We start from the raw sequence: 16,315 nt of genomic DNA, 5'->3' as shown, positions 1-16,315 counted from the left end.
CTTTGTAGGTCATCCATGTTAGAAGTTTGGGTAGACCTTATAACTTAATGGATCAATCATGTTAGAAATTTGGGTAGATCTAAATAATAAAATATTTTCATATTTAACTATATACGGAAGCCAGCCCATAAACTGAAAATATGTACATCCACACAACATGTTGAAATCTACCAAGCAACACAGCCTACTTGCTGTAATGGGACAAAATATGACGGAAATGTTGCAGCTAATGGTGATGTATGATTGCCCTTCCTGGTAAAAACAATGTTGGAAAAAAAGAAAACACATACATTTCTTGGACAGAATGTTTCATGATTTGGTTCGGATTTGTTCTTTAAATTTTAAGTGCCTAGAAATAAGAATTTTCAAAATTTCAGTGACTAATACTTAACCAGAAAATGTCTAAGTGTTGGTTACAACATCTAGATTCAATATTATAAAAAGTATATAATAGAGTCTTTAAGATAATAAAAACATTTTTTTAATGAGTTCTACACCAACAACCAGGAGAAGTCACAACTCCAGTGATCAACATGATAAAACAACAGGACAACTGTAGTTTAACAAAAACATTAGTTTTTGAGAAGGACACTAGTGAGTATCCAAACTCAAGCTAGAAGTTGTAGCCCATGTCTTCTAAACATTAAATACATTGATGGCACTCTTAAAAACAAAATATCTATTATCCGAGGAGCGTTAGCTAACAATTGTTTTTTACCATGAAAAAATTATTTCTATGGTCATCTTCTTCATTGATCAAAGAACTTTTTGAAGTTTTGAATTTAAGAAACAAAACCTTAACCGAAAATCAGGACAGATGAAGGAGATGAAAATGTATAAATGGTGGAGCAGATTCATGAGAAGACTGAACCTATAAAAATAACATCTCCTACAAACTATGAACATTATGGTTGGACAGGTACACATGGAGCACAGAATATATGAGTAGAAGAGCTTCAAATCAACAAGTTTAGAAGATGAAACTAGAACAACACAAAAGAGTCCTAAAAATAAACGAGTAGACTAGTAAAGAACTAGTGTGGAAAAATAACATATATCCAAAAGGACACAAGAGAAAAGCTAATAAGAGAAAAATGTTAGTGGAAAGACAGCGCTAAGGAAGTAAAATGAAAGTCAGGAATCTTCACGAAATATAATAAGGAGCTCAAACTCATAGCGCAAAGCATCTTTTTTGCGAATGGAAGCAGCTCCTTGGATTAGTAATAGTTACTCTTGTTTCGCAGCCTCTACTCCTCCTGAGTTCATCTTTAAGCCCTTCCAATTTATAGTGGAGCTATTGCATGGACAAAAACAAAAGATTGAAAATGAGCAGAGACACTTGAGATTGAGTTAAGTCGTAGACACGTTGGGTCACAGTTTAGCTATGTAACAATCCTGTTTAATTATTTTTTCTTGCTCTCCGAACAAATTCCTGATGGTACGCCGTTTTGACATGAGCTGGAATAGAATGAAAATTCTTGACCGGGTATTTGGTCATTACAAATGGTGAGGTTTATGAAACATGAAGTTTTTCAAGAGTACAGAAGAAACACAAAGAATTTAAAAAAACAGCTAAAATAAAAATAATGCAGTTGGTCGATAGAACCTTTGTGTAAGACACAGTTTCGCCCTCAGAATCAGACATCAACAGTTTGAACACCCTTTGTAATAGTAATCACATCCCTAACTTAGTATTATATTCCTTCTTTTTTTCAAGCAAATAAAATAAATGGCGTAAAAAGATAGAAACAGATGGCAATGGATAGTAAAATAAATTATATATAATTAAGAAATTTCTCACAGTAAAAGACAAATCTGGATTTTACAGGTATAATTAAAATATTTTTTTTTAAATAAATATATATATGCTTTTCTTGTGGATGGAAGTATACAAAAAGAAATGTAAACAAACAAGATTCATATATTTTGGGAAATTATTAAAAATTGTGTCTTGCAAACATTTCTATTAGAATTCATCGAAACGATGTTGACAAAGTAGTTATGGACCATATTATCTGAATCCCCATGTTTAGGCCCCTGACAAGATATGCCCAGGACAAGAAAATTCGGGCATATCAAAAGAGGATGGACAGATGTCCATCTGTTGTCTGAGGTTTTTTTGCTGACATGCTTAATTATTTTTATTATTTTATTATTATTATTATTATTATTATATGTCAGGAGATAGCCACACTGCTATGACAAAAGGATCAAAGAGATCCTTTGTCCTGGCAGGGGCCGCAGCCTGCAGGTGTCCGGACAAGTATGGGTGCCCAACACTTCAAAGAACCCTGCCTGGGATGCACGCACCGGGCAGTGACATAATTTACAATGACGGCACTCGCGCTTTGCCTGCACGAAGTGCCGGAGGTGGCACAAACAGGGGGCGTGGTCAAACAGGAGAGCATTACACCTGATTTAAAAATAAGGTGACAGAGCTCCTATGCTCTCTTCTTTGCCTGCCCCCTGCCTCAGCCCCTTGTGTGCTTTTTCTTTTGCCCTGCCTGCCCCCACCTGACCTACCAACCTCTCCAGCCCCACATGTCACTGCAGCTACCCTCCACAAATTCTTGGCCCTGCTCCCCTCTCTCCACGTACTCCCTCTCCAGCATCCATAGCCCCTCTGTGTCTCCTACTTCGCTTGCCAAAAATGTTACAGGGCAGTATGCCATAAGTTATTAATGCCAGCTTGACTACCAATAACCAATATTCAGCTATGACTTCACCTGTTGAGCACCCAGATTCCTTTGCAATATAATATACTGACTATACTGAATGAAGCCTAACTGAGATAAAACCACTTCCCTTTACAGGCTGTATGTGGTACTGCAGCATTTGATTGAGCAGAGCTGCAATAGAAGTACCTGCCCATCTGCAAAAGTGGTGCTTTTCTAGGAGAAAAAAAAAGCAGGCTTCTTCCCGTTTCAAACAACCACTTTAAATGACTACTGATTAGCTACCTGATGGTCCATTTGTAGAGATGAGCAGATGTATTCATGGGACTGTGGTCCAACTTCCAGGTCAGTGGTATCTGGGAGGCAAGAAGGGAGACCCATGAATCAATTACTTTCCGGTGTCCCCGGCACAATTTTTGACTAGCCAGGGCTGGACCAACATCGTTTGTGCATCACGTTGCTCAGAAGATGCTGTGCCAGATCTGACAAATCAAATGTCGCGCCAGGGACACCAGAAAGTAAGAGATTTGTAAGTCTCCTGTCTAACTGGCAGGTACCACTGACCTGGATGTTTGACTGGAGTTTCACAATGCCATCATGAACCACTGACCTGAACAATGGACTATTGCAAATCGATCTCTCTCTGTAGTCATTTAGCATCAAGAGATATGAACAAATTCTTATCACCCACCATACACTTTTGAATTACACCATGAAGATACTAATTTTACCAAAATACAAAAGCATTTCAGGCTTGATGTAAAGCACTTTAAGAAACATTATCACAAATACTATCACTGTTTTTACATGATGTAACAGTAGCCATCCTTAGAGTGGTTGTCCAGTTTTTCAGATCCTGTGTTATGCTAAGAGTTGGTTGCCAAAAAAGGAATGCTATCTTTTAGCCAAGGCCAATAGCGGAAACCAACACAGATCTCAGTGCTGAAAGGCAATAACTGTGATCACAGTGTGTAAAAGACGGCATAGACAATCATTGATTTAGTTGGTAAATTATAGCCTCCTGGTATTAATCAGCCAATCATGGTTCTTAAGAGTGGAGCAACACTACCAAAAATTACACGGTCGTGTATTTTTTTCACAATTCTTTTTGTGCACTTTTTAGTTAATGGAGTCAATAGTTTTGAGTCCTAATTAATATAATTGATGACATGCAGTGACTTTGAGCGAAATAAGGGTGGCTATTTTGCACTGTCACTTGAGATAAAGATCTTGTGTGATTCATCTTAATGCTTGAAGGTCCATTTAGTCATGGTCAGAGGATTAAACATGGGTTTGTAAATTCATGCTATGGAACAAATCAAATAATTTGTTTATCAGGGAAGCATTTTCTCCTTGACCTTAGTGTTCTGACTTAAGTAATGGAAGACTTCTTTGATCAGCTGGAGATAATGTAAAGTAAAACATTTGAAGGAGATCTCACTACACATAAACCAAAAATCAATTTAATGTCCTAAGCTGCCGATTTCGGCAAGACTGTATTATCTTTTGTATATCAGAAACATCCATGCACAATAGATTCTCTCAGGAGATAAGCCAAGTTGTCTGGCAGTGGCATTCTTCCCTCTCCCCATACAGAACACTTCCATGCTCAGCTTAACTGAGTGTGCATTTGTATGGGGGGAGTCAGGAGAGAGATAGCAGACAGCTGAATAAGCGTTCCAACAACAGTTACCTACTATGTATGTGTAGGTTAAAGGAGATATATCAAGTTTGGAACTTAGCCAATATTAAATAGTTAAAGGTTAACTTTGCGATAACTGTGAATCCAAGTGCTGAGACCGCCATAAATCTTGAAAACCGGGCCCGTGAGCATGGAGTGTGGTCAATTATGAACAATGATGATCCATTCATTCTTAATGTGAGGGTCAAAGACCGAAGACCAGCTGAATGATGATCGACCACCGGTTCAATCACTCGGGCCCAGTTTTCAGGATCAGTGGTGATTCCCAGTGGTCAGACACCCAGTGATCGGGAAGTTATTCCCTATCCTATGGATAGGGTATAACATCCAAATGTGGCCCCTCACTTTTCATACCAATATTTGCGATGTTGAACATTCACTTTTGTGTCCCGGTAGGTTTCACAATAAAGGATCCGGCACTACGCTTTGCAGGTGTTCATTTTTTGGATTAGGGTTACCCTAACCCTGGCAAAAACATTTACTCCATCAGTTAACCACTCTGACTACTGTCACTTTATGTGGTGGTAACTCTGGAAAGCTTCAACAAATCCCAGTGATTTTGAGACTGTTTTTTCGTGGCACATTATGATTTATGATAACTGGAAATTTAGGCCGATATTTTTCATAAATAAACACAAAACATATCAGAAAGTTGACAAAAATGTAAAAAAATTTGCAATTTTCAAACTTTTATTGATTATCCCTATAGTCATACCACAAAAAAACATGGATAAATAACATTTCCCTCATAAAATGTGGAATCAAGGTCCTACTTGCACTCGTAAAAAAAGGGCACAGCAGAGAGTGGTGCTCAGAGGAAAATAATAGAATGAATAATGTCAAAACACCTCTAGCACTCAGAACAATATCAAAAACGAAGTTGCTTCCAGAAATATATTCATTTATTTCATCTTTTTTATTTTATTTCATCTCTTTATGCACTGGGAATTCACAGCCAATATATAAACTTGTACAGCAGAGTATTAAAGCCCAACGTTTCGGCCCATCTGGCCTTTATCAAGGGTTAATTCTGCACCTTGCCATACGTGCACATAGTGAATCCCAAAGAGCGTCCCATACGTGCACGTAGTGAATCCCAAGGACGCTCTTTGGGATTCACTACGTGTACGTATGGCAAGGTGCAGAATTAACCCTTGATAAAGGCCAGATGGGCCGAAACGTTGGGCTTTAATACTCTGCTGTACAAGTTTATATATTGGCTGTGAATTCCCAGTGCATAAAGAGATTAAATAAAATAAAAAGATGAAATAAATGAATATATTTCTGGAAGCAACTTCGTTTTTGATATTGTTCTGAGTGCTAGAGGTGTTTTGACATTATTTAACATTTCCCTCATGTCGGCTTTACATCAGCACCAATTGTAAAATGTTGTTTCATTTTGTTAGCATTTTAGGAGGTTTAAAAATGTAGTAGTAATTTTTTCTTTTTCCAAGGAAATTTACAAAATGTATTTTTTGGGGGACCTATCCTGGTTTGAAGTGACTTTTGGGGTCCCACATATTGGAAAACCTTCAAAAGTGATACCATTTTAAAAACAGCACCCCCTGACATATTGAAAACTTCCATCAGGTAGTTTATTTACACTTCATGTGATTTTCAAGAATTAATGCAAAATGGCATAACCGGAATGAAAAAGTGTATTATTATCACCTAAGTGTCGCTAACTTCTGAACATTTTACTATAGGAGGCAGACTCTAAGGTCGCAATTTGGTTGTGAATTGCCATGGCAAGCATCAGGACCACACAATCATGATCTCAGGGTACCGATGGAGTTAAAGAGTAAGCCCCCAAACTCTGTTAACCATTTATATGATGCAGTCACTATTGACAGCAGCATCTAAAGGGTTAAACAGATATGGACGGTGACAACAATGATCGTGGCTGATGCAGCAAGTTGTCAGCTATAGTGTACAGCTGACAACTGCTGGATTGTCACCTGTATGGGGAGGCTGTTCTCTTATACAGTATCTCAGGTCAGTAAAAAGACGTATTGGTGGTCATTAAGCGGTTAAGAACCCAATGCCATGATAGCGCATCTTTGAGGGACTCAGAAGAAGCTGTGGCCTGTCAATGAAGAGAATTATTAATTAGATACCATAAATTCAGATGTATATCTGGCTATCTATGAAATGGTAGCCAATAGTGAGATGACCCTAATACACAATATGCACTAATAAAACATATGTGAGTGTATGTCTTGATGGGACAACTCATAAAAAAATTAAAATAATTCGATGGTCGTGTGTAATGTCAGTTAGTAGGTCCGACATTCGGTGGTCCAAGCCATGGTTCTCCTATTCCAAACTTTACACTTTATAAAGGCTCCTTGGCCATCCCTATGCACAACCTGAGGCCATGCCTGTGTGGCCCCCCAACCATCTGGTCACAAATATGCCTGTGTGTGTGGCTGCTTATATGTAAAGTAGTTTCCATATCAACGAAAAAAAGAAGTGTTACACAGTCATTTTAGTGCCCCCATACATATTACGAGAATTGGGTCAAATGACACTTGGTGGGATCAAGAAAAGTGTAGAAGACATAAAGGTGGTCTATGAACGTAGCTCTCTCAATTGTAGCTAATAAGTTAACACTCGGGAGAGTCGCACCCAACCACTCCCTCCTGATTCTTGGAGAGCAAACTGGGGAAGAAGAGGACCCACATTCTTCTTCTATGGGGTAAATGATACTTTTCAGACTCTTATCTATCAGGCAGTAACTTTTGATATGCCACAAATGTCTCGGGAGGTAATAACCCTTCAAATTCTATTGAGGCTCAGTATGTCAATGAGGCCCTGGTACCAGAAAAATTTTTTGCACCCTTGCTACAGGCCTAAGAAACTCTTGAATATGAGTCAAGAGGCCCGAGGCCAGTCTGATGATTTTGGTCCGTACTTACAATGTGATGTGAAACCGGCCTAAGATAGATAAGGTAGGGGCAACAAAATAATAACTGGGTTTTTTTTCGTTAAAAGTTGCTTATGTCCATTGTTTGGTAGCCATTTTGGTCTATACAAGTGTCCAGTCTGGAGATAGAAGTCTCCATTATCACGGGATCTCAGGTTTCAGTAGATTGAAAGGTTGGTCTCAGTACGTTCTCTTCTCCTCAGTAATGCTAGTGAATGGACTGCACCAATAATACTATGATGAAACTGCTTTGATTGAACCAATACATCTGCTTCATAATAAAAAAAGCCGATCTTTGTGAAGTGATATAGTGAATAGGGGTCAATCAGGGTCCCTGCCTTCTGCAAAAATGTGTTACTTTTTGTTGTTATTGGCCAAAAGTTAGCCTACTCATCAAAAATTGCTAGACATCATTAAAATATGGAAAGAAAAGCATGAAAATGAAGGGAAAAAAAACAAAACAAGACATGAAATGATTAAAAGCTCATGCCAACAATGAGGAAGAAAATAAAGGTTAGAAATCCATCAGGGAAATTGAACCACTTACCTGCAGCAGTTGTAACATACATAGTAAATCATGAGCCAGTTTCATGATGGGAGCAACTAAGAACTGCTCATTCTTCTTTACTCCCATCATATAAAGCCAATGTAAAACATTTTTATAAATCACAATCTCTGAGAAAAGAAAAAAAAAAAAAAAAGCTAAAAAAAGGAAAATATTTTACATGAATTGAATCACATCACTCAAATTGCCTTGGAATTTAGCAAGTTGTAAATGCACGAAAAAAATAAATCAGAAGTTTCTAAAATTATCTACGTCATTCTACCCGATCAGAAAACTAAGAGGAAAATCTCTAAATGCAAGGTACACAAGCCAAGTTCATGAAAGAAAAGATCACAACATCCAAAAATGAAGTCCAAAATTAAGAATAAAGAGTAGTTAGTAAGTTGATTGGTTTAAAGGAAATCTGTCAGTATGATCAACCCCCCTAATCCACCTACATGGGCATGTAGGTTACAGAAAGCTGGATAAAATGATACCTTGATATCTGCGATCCAATGTCTTATTCTTGAGAAATCCATGTTTTACCCAATATGTAAATGAATTGTTGCGCTCTATGGGTGGGGTCACAGATCTGCCTCCAGAGCTTATTTTAAATAAAACTTGGCGTTACCAGTGTGAGAGATGTAAATCAGGAGAGCGGACTGTCAGTCGTTACATGTCTCACACTGGTAACTCCAACAATGCACCTTTCATTAAAAATAATCTGTGGAAGCAGACTCTCAAGGAGATTATGTCCGGCCCACAAATCTTCAGAGTTCGTTTACATATTAATAAAAATGTGGATAACTCAGGAATAAGATGTCAGATCACAGATATGTACATATAATTTTATTCAATTTCTTATGATCTGCATGCCAATATAGAAGGGTTGATCTTACTAATAGATTCCCTTTAACATCTAAATATTGGGACCACACCAAGGTATTAGTAAGAATCCATAGGTTTTTTTTTCCAACATATGGCTCAGCATCTGGGAACCCGCCTTAGATTGGTTTCACATGTCCAAGATTTACACTCCAAATTTGAACTAGAAATGGCTTTCTTGATCCGAACTCAACAATCTCATCTGTGCAAATTTGATTCTTGAGTTTGGGTCTGGAGGCATGCCGCTCCGGAAACTGTGGTCTGTCCTTGGATCATGAATTTCGGACATGTGAAACAGGCCTAAAACTTTCTGAAATACCTTCTTGCTTTTCCCCCCTCAGCATCATGACAATGTTTTAAGTGTCATGACTGTCAATGTCTTAATAATGAAAAAGGGGAGTGAAAAATGATGAGTTTCCAGAGCTCCACATTGCTGAACCATACATTGGAATGGTTTTTGTGGATGGGAGATGGACAGAGATATGTATAAAACATCTTAGACTTCATGACCTACCTTCTGCTGTTTAGGATAGAGTTATAGAAGCATGAAATGTGCGAATGTGATATAGCTTTGTGAGCACAGTGCTTATACACCAAAAAAGCCAACTTCCAAGGATGTTAGCATCCATAAACTAAGAGAAAACTGACATTACAATTTTATCAGCTCTTGACTTCTAGATATAGATTGATACATATCTTGAAATGTCCGTGGTAAGACAATTTTTGGTCAAATATTTCCTACCAAAAGAACAAGAAGTTCTTCATCTTTTATAAATATTGAAACACCTGCCAGGGCTATAAGACTTTTTTTTATTATACCTTTTGCGTTTCGGTAAACTAGGTTCAATGTGTAGAGGAGATACACTGGGGGGGAATACTGGTAAGTATTTGATCCCTTGCTGATTTTGTAAGTTTGCCCACTGACAAAGACATGAACAGTCTATAATTTTAAGAGTATGTTAATTTTTAACATTGAGAGATAGAATATCAAAAATAAAATCCAGAAAATCACATTGTATAAATTATATTAATTTATTTGCATTTTGTAGTGAGAAATAAGTATTTGATCCCCTACCAATCATTAAGAGTTTTGGCTCCTATAGACCAGTTAGACACTCCTAATCAACTCGCTATCTGCATTAAAGACAGCAAACTTACATAGTCACCTTTATAAAAGACTCCTGTACACAGACTCAATTCATCAGTCAGACTCTATCCTCTAAAACATGGGCAAGACCAAAGAGCTTTCTAAGGATATCAGGGACAATATCTTAGACCTGCATAAAGCTGGAATGGGCTAAAAAATCATACATAAGACGTTGGGTGAGAAGGAGACAACTGTTTGTGCCAGAAGTAAGAAAATGGAAGAAATACAAAATGACTGTCAATCAACATGGATCTTGGGGACCATGCAAAATCTCACCTCGTGGGGTATCCTTGCTTATGAGGAAGGTGAGAGATCAGCCTAAAACTATACGGGGGAAACTTGTTAATGATCTCAAGGCAGCGGGAACCACAGTCACCAAGAAAACCATTGATAACACATTACGCCATAAAGGTTTACAATCCTGCAGTGCCTGCAAGGTCCTCCTGCTCAAGAAGGCACATGTGCAGGCCCATCTGAAGTTTGCCAATGAACACTGGGATGATTCTGTGAGTGATTGGGAGAAGGTGCTGTGGTCAAATGAGACAAAAATTGAGGTCTTTGGCATTAATTCAATTCACCATGTTTGGAGGAAGAGAAATGCTGCCTATGACCCAAAGAATACCATCCCCACTGTCAAGCATGGAGGTGGAAACACTATGTTTTGGGGGTGTTTCTCTTCAAAGGGCACAGGAGTACTTCACCGCACCAATGGGTGAATGGATGGAGCCATGTACAGTAAAATCCTGAGTGATAACCTCCTTCCCTCCTCCAGGACAATAAAAATGGGTCGTGGCTGGGTCTTCTAGCAAGACAATGACTCAAAATATACAGCCAAGGGAACAAAGAAGTGGATCAAAAAGATGCACAATAAAGTCATGGAGTGGCATAGCCAATCTCCAGAATTTAATCCCATAGAAAACTTACGGAGGGAGTTTAAGCTCTGAGTTACCAAGCGATAGCCTCAAAATCTTAATGATTTAGAGATGATCTGCAAAGAGGAGGGGACCAAGATTCCTCCTGACATGTGTGCAAACCTCATCATCAACTGCAAAAAACGTCTGACCGCTCTGCTTGCCAACAAGGGTTTTGCCACCAAGTATTAAGTTTTGTTTACCAGAGGGATAAAATAATTATTTCTCACTGCAAAATGCAAATAAATTTATATAATTTATACAATGTATTTTTCTGGATTTTATTTTTGATATTCTATCTCTCAATGTTAAAATTAACCTACCCTTCAAATTATAGACTGTTCATGCCTTACAAGAAAAAAGTATGCGGGCACCGCATATAATATCATGTATGAGACAACCAGGGTGCTACAAATGTACCCAAAACAACCAAAATTTAGAAATTAAAGAGAAAAAGAGGTACAATAATAGCGTACACATCTGGAATGAGTGTAAACAGCGACTTTATTGGTAACAAAAGCGTGCACATGCTGGATAAAAGAACTTAAAACCACTAAAACAATGGAAACAAGGATTCACAGTGCCATATAGATGCAAAGATATGCCTATTGCACACTAGCCAATAAAAATAATGCCTAGTATCATATAAATCGCATAGCAAAAAATATACCGTATATGCTGTTTCATAGTGTAAATACATAAATACATATACATAGATTAAAAGACTGCAAAAAATTGGAATAGAGAGCTCTATAATGCAAAATAGCAAAATGGTATAATATAAATACATTTAAAATCATATAATAATTTTTTACTTATAATAAAGCATAGGCTCTTTAAGGCATGTCAGAAACCTAATTCATCTATTGGGAAGGAGACTATAGGCTCTGAATCCTGGTCATGTCATACCACTGTAACATGAATGATCCCCACCATCCCTACGCGTATCGCTAACAATAAGGCTGTGTGCACACGTAGCATTTTTTTGCGTCTTTGCGACTTTTTTTAACACGCGATTTTGCCGCGAAAACGCAAAAAAAAAGCATCCCATGCAATCCTATGGCATTCCACACATGCTGTGCTAATGCTGCATATTTTTCCGTGGCGGAATCGCATCGCGGAAAAATATGCAGCATGCCCATTCTTTGTGCGGAATCGCGGGAATTCCGCACACATAGGATAGCATTGTTCCGCTTATTTTCCGCATGTGGCTATGGCCACCATGCGCAAAGTGAGAGGAAAATGTGCGGATGGTACCCAGGGTCTGGAGGAGAGGTGATTCTCCTCCAGGCCCTGGGTACCATATACCTGTGAAAAAAAGAATTAAAATAAAAAATCATGATATTTTCACCTTCCGGCGTCCCGCGCGCAGTGTCCCCAGGCCACAGCATCTTCCGGTCCCAGTGATGCCTTGCAACAATGTCCTTTGATGAAATCGCAGGCTCGCGATACCGTAGCAGTCTCGCAATACCGCAACGTCATCAAAGGTCATTGCCGCAAGGCATCACTGGGAAAGGGACTTGCCGGAAGCATCACGAGGATCGGGGAAGCTGCGCGGGACACCGGAAGGTGAGAAAAACACGATTTTTTATTTTTATTTTTCTAAACGTTATATCTTTTACTACTGATGCTGCATAGGCAGCCTCAATAGTAAAAAGTTAGTCACACTGTCAAACACTATGTTTGATGAGTGTGACCAACCAGTCAATCAGTTTTCCAAGCGATGTTACAGATCGCTTGGAAAACGCTAGTATTTTGCAAGCTAATTACGCTTGCAAAACGCTAGTTAAAACACGGGAAATACGCGGGAATAACAAATGCGCAATTCTAGCGTATTTCACGGGCAGGGAGTTGCAGAATTCCCGCGGAAATTTACACGGCAATTCCGCAACGTGTGCACATAGCCTAATCGCTTCATCAGGGGAAGATGTATAGACTTGCTAGTTTCAGATATACAGGTGTTGGACAATATAATGGAAACACCTGGAAACATCAACAAAAGTTAGTTTGATAAGGTGTAGGTCCACCTTTTGCGGCGATTACAGCCTAAATTCTCCGAGGTATGGATTCATACAAGGTGTGAATTGTTTCCAAAGGAATTGTAGCCCATTCTTCAGTTAAAACACCTTCCAGTTCTTTGAGCGACGATGGCGGCGGAAATCGACCATAAATGCTCAATAATGTTGAGGTCTGGGGATTGTGGGGGCCAGATGAGATGCTCAACTTCATTACAATGTTCCTCGTGCCATGCTTTAACGATTCTAGCTGTATGAATTGGTGCATTATCATCCTGAAAGATGGCGTTCCCCTCCGGGAACAGTGCTTGAAGCATAGGACGCACTTGGTCGCCCAAAATGACTAAATAATCTCGGCTGTAATTCTTCATGAAGGGATATCATTGGCCCGGCGGATCTCCACGAAATAGCACCCCAGATCATCACAGAACCTCCGCCATGTTTTACGGTTGGGAGAAGGCAGTCTCGATGGAATGCTTCTTTCGGCTGTCTCTAAACATACACTCAGCCGGAGGTTGGAAACAGGGTAAACGATGATTCGTCTGAGAATATCACGCTTCCACTGCTCGAGGGACCAATTCTGGAGGTTTCTACACCACTCTAAACGCTTGGAAACATTTGTCATTGAGAGCAGCGGTTTTCAAATTGCAGCTCTTCCGTGGAATCCAGATTTGTGCAGCTCCCGACTAACAGTTTTCATGGAAACTGGGTTCTGTAGGTGTTCATTGAGCTCAGCAGTGATTTTCGGAGCCGTGGTCTTGTGATCCTCTCTCACAATTCGCTTTAGAGTCCAATGGTCTCTCTCAGTCAACTTCGACTTTCGGCCGGACCTGTGTTTTGCTTCGGACGTTTTTCCTTCTCTTTCAAGTGCAGTCATTACTTTGGAGACAGTACCTCTTGACACGCCAAGCATTCAGGCACTTTCTGTTACACTAGCGCCTGCCATACGAGCACCAACAATTTGGCCTCTTTGAAAATCCGAGAGGTCTGCCATTGGTATCAGGTTCTCATCAATGCTCTTACAATTCTGCAAAACAAACAGTTAATTTACATACACATATCACATAACACAAATAATCAACTACAAAACATTACCATATGTCACGGTTTGCATGTTTATAACATGTTTGAAGATTATGATGCCAAAACGTTTGGCGTTTCCATTATTTTGTCCAACCCCTGTAGATACAAGTAAGTGCACTTACTGCCATTACCAAGATCGCCAACACCTGTTTTGTCAGGCTAGGAATAGCATGAAATCCTCATAATGGGTTAATAGAGGTGATCGCCCTCATGTGCAGCCACAGGACACAATACTTAGGCTGTAGTCACACTAACCAGCGCAAAATACGCTCCGTAGTTTACATGCGTAATACGGATGAATGACCCCTAAATAGTGCTCCGTAGGTCATCCGTAAGCAAGGTGAGGTCGCGTATTTTGCGCATGTGTGTATCCGTATGTAATCCGTGTGGCGAGATTTTCTCGCAGCCTTGCAAAATGGACATTTAACGGTTTTCAGGCCTGCAAACAATTTAAATCATTAGCCTGCACCCTATTTAGACACTCAGAAACAGGTGGATGCCTATATTCTGTACATTTGTCACCTTGCTTTCACGAGGTGTGTTGGTGTTCTTTGTGCAGCATGGCAGAGGGTCTGCGATTCAATACAACTGAGCAGGTTCTCTTTACCTGGCTTTTGTCACGGCGCTTTGGGCAACCATATCCTGTGATAGTCGATCCGCGGAGGAGGAGACGCATGTAGGTCCATCCACTTTTGAGGCAACGACTCACAAGAGGGCATTTTAACCGCCTCTATTCTTCTCTGCGGGAGCATCCGGAGAAATTTTACCAGTACTGTCGCATGAGCATTGCCACATTTGATCGACTCTTGGAGACAGTGTGCCCTGGGATAACCTTTCAGGACACAAGGATGCGCAAAGCCATATCTGCAGAGGAGCGACTTCTACTCACAATACGGTATGTACTACACAACCACATTCTCTATATTCCTAATGTGTGTGCTAAATTATGTTTTTTGGCCTTCTTGGACAAAGTTGAATGCCATCATCTTACTCCAAATATGAATCACCTGACACAGCAGAATGTTACATCTAATATGTCCAACATATCACTTAGTCATTGTGCCACCAAATATGTGTGTGTTCTTCTCTATCATTTCCTACCAAGTTTGGTCGGCATGTAACTGATTTTTTTTTACTTTAGCCATTCTAAACTTTACTATTTCTGTTGTTCTACAGCTTCCTGTCCACTGGCCTGTCTTATGCCACCCTCCACCATGAGTTTCTCATAGGAAAATCAACCATTTCAGGCATAGTGAGGTCTACATGTGCACAAATCTGAACAAGACTCCATCAAGTGGTCATGCCCGAGCCCAGGATGGAAGACTGGTTAAGGATATCAAGGGAGTTTGAGGAGGACTGCCAGTTTCCAAATTGTATTGGGGCCCTGGATGGCAAACATATCAGGGTGCGTAAGCCGCGGAACTCAGGCTCCCAATTCTTCAATTATAAACAATACTTTTCTGTTGTATTGTTGGCTCTGGTAGACCCTCAATACAAGTTTATAATTGTTGACATTGGGGCCTATGGAAGGACGGGAGACTCTAGAGTCTTCAATACTTCCATAATGGCTCGGCGGCTACGCACCAACCAGTTGGATCTACCACCACCACGCCAGCTACCAGGCTCCCCCGAACAATCTGTCCCTTATGTCCTTGTGGCAGATGAGGCCTTTCAGTTATCGCGCAATGTCATGAGGCCATATCCCCGGCGCAACCTTGACCACAGGCGCAGAATTTTTAACTTGCGACTATCACGTGCTAGGCGACTGGTGGAGTGTTCCTTTGGGATTCTTTGTGCCAAATGGCGAGTACTCCAGTCTGCCATTCAGTTGAGTGAGCAAAATGTGAATTAAGTTATGAAAGCCTGTGTTGTTCTGCATAACTTCACCAGGATACATGATTGCTCCTCCTCTGATGGTGTTGTGCGTAGGCCGGACAATGTGCGCAGGGTGAGACCACCTATGAACCCTCAACGTAGACCGCTCTCTGGCCTCAAAGTGCGTGATATTTTCACTAATTACTTTATCTCACCTGAGGGGGCAACTTCTTGGCAAGAGCATGCTGTGTCTATGTTATAATTTGTTTCTTTAATTGTGTCTAAATATATATTACTCAAGCCTTTATGATTCTATGAGTGTTTCAGTGCATTGGTTGGTGTCTGTTAGTATGTTGTGAGGGATTGTGAAAAATCACACAGAGACGTTAAGTAGAGTAGACAAATATTTAGTTTTGCCTTTTTTTTTTTTCTCGCTTAAAGGCAAACATAATTTTGCCATAACACAAATTTGGCAATGACCAAAATGACCCTTTGTGCCTTCTTTAACTTGTTGTAAAATAAACATTACAGAACAAAACAGCCACAAACATTAGGCCAAAAAAACATTGCTGCATCACTAGATTAACCTAGATTTTCCAACAAAAGGTGAGC

General features: G+C 39.7%; 1 protein-coding gene across 30 annotated transcripts in view; it reads right to left on the bottom strand.

Moving 5' to 3' along the window:
* GPHN (gephyrin) overlaps nt 1-16,315 on the bottom strand; it is a 663,734-nt gene that overhangs the window by 89,715 nt on the left and 557,704 nt on the right. For 18 of the 30 annotated variants that reach the window (XM_073551368.1, XM_073551370.1, XM_073551371.1 and 15 more), the window contains one exon: nt 1,232-1,294. The exons of the other annotated variants lie outside the window; for them this stretch is intronic. In XM_073551368.1, coding sequence (XP_073407469.1) covers nt 1,232-1,294 — 63 coding nt within the window. The remainder of the gene's footprint in view (nt 1-1,231; nt 1,295-16,315) is intronic. 30 annotated transcript variants of the gene reach the window in all.

The sequence above is a fragment of the Dendrobates tinctorius genome, unplaced genomic scaffold (assembly GCF_039654945.1).
Source record: "Dendrobates tinctorius isolate UK_male_01 unplaced genomic scaffold, ASM3965494v1 ptg000175l, whole genome shotgun sequence".
NCBI lineage: Eukaryota > Metazoa > Chordata > Amphibia > Anura > Dendrobatidae > Dendrobates > Dendrobates tinctorius.
The sequence above is the reverse complement of the archived record's forward strand: the minus strand, read 5'-3'. Positions and strand labels throughout refer to the sequence as shown.